General features: G+C 61.5%; 1 protein-coding gene across 1 annotated transcript in view; it reads left to right on the top strand.

The window, feature by feature from the left end:
* The window catches only part of RETREG2 (reticulophagy regulator family member 2), a 15,831-nt gene extending 9,434 nt beyond the window's left edge, over nucleotides 1-6,397 (top strand). Inside the window, exons 4-10 of the mRNA XM_025191517.1 lie at nucleotides 1,203-1,233; nucleotides 2,025-2,157; nucleotides 3,211-3,295; nucleotides 4,255-4,392; nucleotides 4,682-4,776; nucleotides 5,261-5,396; nucleotides 5,637-6,397. Of these exons, the coding sequence (XP_025047302.1) occupies nucleotides 1,203-1,233; nucleotides 2,025-2,157; nucleotides 3,211-3,295; nucleotides 4,255-4,392; nucleotides 4,682-4,776; nucleotides 5,261-5,396; nucleotides 5,637-6,358 (1,340 nt within the window). The 3' untranslated portion in view covers nucleotides 6,359-6,397. The remainder of the gene's footprint in view (nucleotides 1-1,202; nucleotides 1,234-2,024; nucleotides 2,158-3,210; nucleotides 3,296-4,254; nucleotides 4,393-4,681; nucleotides 4,777-5,260; nucleotides 5,397-5,636) is intronic.
* Nucleotides 6,398-6,744: the final 347 nt, after the last annotated feature.

Consider the following 6,744-nt stretch of genomic DNA (forward strand, 5'->3'; position numbering starts at 1 on the left):
AGTGCAGTGCCTCCACACACTGTCTCCCTGCTCTCATCGGGGCGGGTCACAGTGGCTTCCAAGGGCTTCCTGGTTGTCTGTTCAAAAGCAGCCTGGTAGCAGTGTGGTCCAAGCTTTGTCAGCTCTGCCTGGCCAGAACTGTGTTCCCTGTCTTCACCCCCCTCACTCCCCTCCCCACCCCACCCCTCCTTGCATGAGGTGCCACAGCCATGTGAGTAGCGGGTGCTGCTTGGGCCTGGCATCCTGCTCCAATGTGGGATCACAGCCTTGTGGCTTTGTTCCTCAGTAGTCCCTGCAGAACCTTTCTGGGCATTCACATAAATGGGTCAGGGCACGAACAGTGTGTGGCAGCTCTGTGTGTGTCCGAGGGGCCGCTCAGAGCCCTGATGCGTTTCCTCCAGAACTGCAGACCTCACAGGAGCCCAGGGCAGTGCAGTCATGTTGGCTGTGGGCAGAATATAGGAGGCATGCCACATGCTCTGACCATGTCCCACCCCACCAGATGTATCCCTTTGGCTTCCTAGAGATCCTAGAGGATCCCACCTGAGCTCTGCTGTGGGGGTGCCTTTGGCACCGCACAGATCCCTGCCCCACGGTTACCAGGCTCATGCCCAGGAAGGTGTTCTGCACCTCGGCCCTTCGGTATTCAGCAGCCCCCTCCTGCCACCCCCTGACCCTGGTGGTCTCCATGTATCTTAGCAGGCAATGCCCCCAGGATCTTGGCACCAGAGCTGGCACTTGGCTGCAGGGCTGGGGAGGACAGTAATAAACCTGTCCTGAAACTGCCGAGGAGCCTCCTGCATCCCTCTGGGCTCTGTATATGAGATGAACGGGGGTTGGCAGGTACCAGAGGCCAGGATACAATCTGTACTCAGCCACTTTGCTGCTCCCTTCCCAAGGTGGGGGCCACAGCTCATGTTATGCCCAGCCCAGGGACCATTAAAACAGCTCCTCCCCATCCTGTCCCTAGCTGGAACCCACGGGTTGTGGGGCCAGACTGCGTGGCTTTGGCCACTTTGGGGAGGCTTTTGTGCTGCTCCCTGCACCTCGGTTCATGCCAGCCCCAGAGCTGCATTCAGCCTAGTTCCTGCGGGCCCATGAGTGTACAGGAAGGTCCCTGGCTGGTTCTAGGGAAACTACGGCCAGGTCTGCTCAGCACTTTTTCATTTGACTGCCTAATTTCTTCTGCTTTCCCCCTGCAGCCCAGCCCTTGGAGGAGCCAGGAGGGGACAGGTAAGCTCAGCTGCTGCAGCGCTGCCCGAGGGCGGGTGTGGGGGAGGGAAGCTCCCAGCTGCTGAATCCTTTTCCGTCTCCTCCTGCCCCCTCTCGGACCTTGTCGGTATTGCCCTCATGGTCCCGGAGATGCCTTCCCCTGAGCTGACCCCAAGCGGGGTCTGCAGCAATCCCAGCTTGCTGGCTCAGGGACTGTGCTGAAAGATGCTAGAAAGCTCAGTGCTCTTCACATGGTGCCTCTGGCCCTTGAGCCGCCAGGATTTCTGGCCTAAATAAAGCTCAGCAAAGAGGATCTTGTCCTGGCCTATTTTAGGAATCCCCCGAGTGGAGGAAATCCCTCGGATTGACTGGCAGGGCAGCAGTGCCATCTGTAAGGGCCTGCCTGACGGCAAGTACCGAGCTGTTTATCTGTTGGCCCTGAGTTCTGGGGTGCAGCTCACCTGCTACAGGGGGCCAGGGGCTCCTGATGTCCTGTCCCAGCTCTGATGCTGCCTCTCCCTGCGCCTAGGGGCAGACTTCACCCCTCTGCCTGGGTGTCCCAGCCAGTCCAGGGGGAGGGGGGTTGATTGTACAGCAGCAAGGTGCCAAGGTGTACACTGGTTGAGAGCAGCTTGGCTGTACCCTGTCAGATCCCAGGTACCCTCAGATCCCAGTATCCTCAGAGCAGAGGGACTTCATTAGTGTCCTTAAGCCTGGTGCTTAAGGCTTATAAGGGTTCCTGCGTCTGCGGTGCTGCCGGCAAAGGGGGCTGCGTCACAGCTCTGCCCTCTCATACTCATGTCTTTGCCCAGTGAGGGGGCGACAGGGGCCCAGCCCCACCTGCTCAGCGTCCCGGAGCTGTGCCACTGTCTGGCTGAGAGCTGGGTCACCTTCAGGCTGTACCTGCAGGAGCTGCTGCAGTACAAGAGGCAGAATCCGGCCAAGGTAACTCGGGCCCATTCATCTCCTCCCCACAGGAACGGCTTTGCTGTCTTTGTCAGCTTCCTCCTCAGTGGCCTGGGAGAACAAGGGAGGGCCGTGAGGGCCTGGCATCTGGGAATCCATTGTACAACTTGGCGGGTGGCTATGCCAGGTGCCCATGAGAGGGGAGCTGCACCCAGGGGTGGGAGCAGGGCAGGCCTTGTCCTCTGAGAAGATAGAGGGTGCGGAGCTGCTTTGCTAGTCCCCCTACCCCAAGACTGGGGCTACTGCAGTGTCTCCAGCGGTGGGCCAGGAGGCAGTGGCCAGTGGACTGTGGCTCACACCAGCATCCTTCCCATGTGGCAGTTCACAAAGGATCCCAAAGCTTGACAGCAGCCTGCTTGGTGCGTAGGGCCTGGGGACCACTGCCCTCAAACGGTTGACCTTGCAGGATGTGTCTGTGCTGCTCCAAAGAGCTGAGGACGGCCAGGCTGAGCCTTGCACCCCTCCCAGCTCATCTGAGCTGCACCTGGGGCTGGGCAGGTGCTCAGCTGCTGGGAGGAGTCTCGGGTCCCCTGGGCTGGCTGTGCCCGGTCCCCCAGTGTGTCATGGGAGGGCCCAGCCTCTGACAATGCTTCTGCCATTACCGTCCCGCAGCTTCCCTGGGCCATGGCACCAAGTGTCCCAGAAAGCGTCGGCCCAGGCCCCAGGCTGTTGCAGGCCTCCCAGGCACTTGCCCTTATGCTGCGCCCCAGTGCTGAGAGCTCTCGTCAGGGGCACAAGTCCAGCTAAGGCCTTTGCGTCACCTCCTGTGCCTTAACACTGGTGCAGCTGGTGAAGCGCCGCTGAGCAGGCTCCTGGCACCTGCTGTACAGGCACTTTCTGCCCCTTTATCACAGAGAAGTGGAGTGGGCAGTGCTGTGGGGTCACATCCAGGCCAACCCCTGCCTGAGGCAGAACCAGCCCCATCCAAACCACATCAGACAAGCCCTGTGTCTGACCTCTGAGCCACACATCTGTCACCCCTGACACGGCACTGGACATACCTCTCTTCACCCCTCTCTGTCTATCCCCCAGTTCTGTGCAAGTGTCTGTTCAGGCTGCCTCACCCTGGCTGTGGTCGGGCACTATGTTCCAGGCATCATGATCTCCTACATCATCTGTGAGTAGACGACATGTAGCCATGACCTGGCTGTGCTGGCAGAGGGCTCGTGACCTTCCCATTGGGTGTCCCACGCTAGATAGGTCACCACGCGGCCCTCTTGCCCCTAGGCCCTCTAGGGTCCATTGCTGCTTGCCTTGGGCTGTTAGCAGTGCCGCTGTGTAGCTGGTTGAGGGAGCTGTGGTGAAGCAAAGACCTTCCCCACTCCTCAACAATACTGCTGGATGCCCAGAGGCAAAGAAATGGTGTTGTATTTGGCCTCAGCAGAGCCGAGCCCACGTGTGCCGGCCCTGAGAGGGGAAAGGGTTGAGGAAGGCGGTTGTGTATTCAGTGCTCAGCCTGGCAGAGGCAGTGGGGAGCAAGCTAGCAAAGTGCTATAAGGACCCACAGCTTTTAAGCCTCCCCTGAAGGAGCTGAGCCATGGGAAGAGAGGCAGCTGGCCATGTTGGCAGTCATGCAGACAGCAGGGCAAGGTGGCACCTTGGAGACTGACTCATTCGGAGAGGCAGGAGCTTCCATAGGCAACAGCCAACCTGCGCAGGCACTAAGCACTAGCTTTTAGTTAAGCTCATGACTCCCTGAATTAATCTCCGAGGTGCTACCTGCCAAGAGGGAAGCATGGAGCTCTTCTCTCCATGCCCCCCAGGACGCCTGGGCTCCGGCTGGCTGCAGTTGGCTGTAAGTTCCAGGCTGCTGCTATTTAAAACCATCTTTAATGCACATTTCAGATGAAGTCAGCAGGTAGAGAGCTGTAGCTCCCAGCACTTCCCACAAGCTGGGACTGAGGCACACTGCCTGAGCCAGGGAGGGCCGAGCCGAAGGCATGGTGCTGGGAGTGCCCTGCCTGGGAAGGCTCTTTAGCCCCGTGTGGGACAGGAGCCAGGCCCCTTAGTAGAGCTGCAGGCGGAAGCTCTGTTCCAGCAGCAGGCTAATGGGCCCGGCTTCTCTTGTCTCTCCAGTGCTCAGCATCCTGCTGTGGCCGCTGGTGGTTTACCATGAGCTGATCCAGAGGATGTACACGCGCCTGGAGCCTGTCCTCATGAAGCTGGACTACAGCATGAAGGCCGAGACGCTGCATCACAAGCATGAGAAAAAAAGTGAGGCGCTGGCTTCTCCCCCCACGGGTCAACCAAGGGGAAGGGCAGGGGGGCACATACATGCATACAAGAGCGCAGTCCAGCTGTTGTCAGATGGGCTGTGCTCAGGCTGGGAGGTGGCACTGAGGAAATCTCCCCAGCGTCCTTGGGAGACCTAGCGGAGCCTGGCAAGGCTCTAAGGAATGACCAGTAGGGAACAGTCCTGCCCGGGTTTAAGGAAGGGGCAGCAACAGGTGTGATGGAGCCAGGCCACAGGTGTGTAAAGTGGTCCCTCTACTTCTGTCCTTAGGACGGCAGGGCAAGAGTGAGCCGGTGACCGGCGATGACCCGATGGCAGAAACGGAGAGCGAGAGCGAGGCAGAGCTGTCCGGCTTCTCCCCACTGGTAAGTGCAGCAGAGAGGCCAGGCAGGCTGCTGCTCCTGCACCTCCCAGGAGAGCCCAGTGCAGCAGGGCCAGGCTTGTGGTGGCAGCAGCAGAGCCAACGTGCAGCTGCATCTCTGGGCACTGGCAGAGACTGGAGTGAAGGCACCAGAGCTCCTCTTGGAGAGGGGCTGTTGTCACTGACTTGCCCACTGGTGTTGCATCACGGTTGCCTAGGCACAGCCTGTGTGAGTGCGGGTCCTGGGGGCTGTCATGCAGTGGGTGCATGGGGAAGGCACTGTCTGGCGCTGCTCTCAGGGCCTGCTCATGGGCTGTGGTCTTTCCCTGCCACCCTCAACCACCAGGAGATGTGCAGCCCTGGGTTATTCCCACCTGGGTCGCATCACCTTGGCTGCAGCATCTGGCAGATGGAGGCTGGGGTGGGAATGGGAGGCCTTGGCCCCTGTAGTGCTGCAGATGCCCACCCTCTGCTCCCCTCCTTCGCAGGTGGATGTGAAGAAGACAGCACTGGCCCTAGCCATCACAGACTCGGAGCTGTCTGACGAGGAGGCTTCCATCCTGGAGAGCGGGGGCTTCTCCGTGTCCCGGGCCACCACCCCACAGCTGACGGACGTGTCTGAAGGTAGGCAGCAGATCCACACCCCCGTTACCCCACATGCTGTCATGATGTCTCCTAGGAGCAAGTCCGTTCCGTCCATCCCGTATCCCCACCCCAGCCTTGCAGCAGGGCAGGGGGGAGCCAGGCTACTTGGAGGTGGAGGAATAGGAGAGCCAGGCAGGGCTCTGCCCAGTGCCAGACTTGGTCGAGGGCTGCCTGGTGGGGAGGGGACCCGGCACCACCACTCACGCCGTTGTCTTTCAGACCTGGACCAGCAGAGCCTGCACAGCGAGCCGGAGGAAGCCTTCTCCAAGGACCTGGCGGAGTTCCCCTCGGTGGAAGAGTACCATTCCAGAGACCTGGGTCCGGCGGGCGACGAGGAGGCCTTTGGGGTGCCCCTGGGTCCCGACCTGGCCCATGCTGCCCGCGAGCTGGACTCAGCCGAGAAGGAGGCAGCAGACGCTGACCTGGCACTGCTGCGCCTGGCGTCTCCGCTCCACTTTGTAAATACGCACTTCAATGGGACCGGGCAGGCGGCGCCCAGCAGTGCAGAGCCCCCGCCCACCTCGGCCCCGGGCCTCGGCCTCCACCTCGATGCGCTGAGCCAGGAGATCGTCACCACGGCCATCAGCACGGTGGTGCAGAACACCCTGTCGGCCCTGCTGCGCTCCTCAGAGGCCAGCGAGGGGCCATCCCTCTCCGAGTTCCTCCCCGCCGAGCCGGAGGAGAGACTGAGTTTCCAGGCGCAGCTGGGTGAGGGTGAGGGCGAGGGCGAGGCGGCGGGGGCCGGGCCGGTGGCATCACCCCAGGACGAGGACGAGGATGAGGACGAGGAGGCGGACGACTTTGAGCTGCTGGATCAGAGGGAGCTGGAGCAGATGGATGTGGAGCTGGGCCTTGGAGAGGGGCAGGGAGCCCCAGAGCCTCCTGCCCCGGCTGAGCTGCCAAAGCAGGAGGAAGAGGGGGCGGCAGCAGCTGTGTCCTAGGCCTGCTCCGCCGCCGCCGGACAGGAGGACGGCGCTGTGGGGGTGGTGTGTGGGTCCTGGTTGCCCGGGCCGGCCGAGCGTCAGTGTTACTGTGCTGTGTCTGGACTGCCCACCCCCGCATCTTCCCGGGCCCGACCTCGGGCTCCTGCCCAGCCCCTCACCCCGCTGGCACGGAGCCGGCTGGGGCCCCTTGCCTCGCCTCGCCTCGCCACGCCAAGCCGCCTGCGCGCTTCCTCGTCCTGGTGCAGTATTTGGGTCGTCGTCCGTTCGTCGTTGTTTGCACGCGTCCCCGGCTAGGTGCTGCTGCCGCTCGCTCCCGCGGCCCCCGACGGGCAGATGTGGAGGGTTTTAATGGCTCAAAATGTGTACAGAATTTTAACTGTCTG

Source organism: Alligator sinensis, unplaced genomic scaffold (assembly GCF_000455745.1).
Source record: "Alligator sinensis unplaced genomic scaffold, ASM45574v1 scaffold673_1, whole genome shotgun sequence".
Lineage (NCBI taxonomy): Eukaryota > Metazoa > Chordata > Crocodylia > Alligatoridae > Alligator > Alligator sinensis.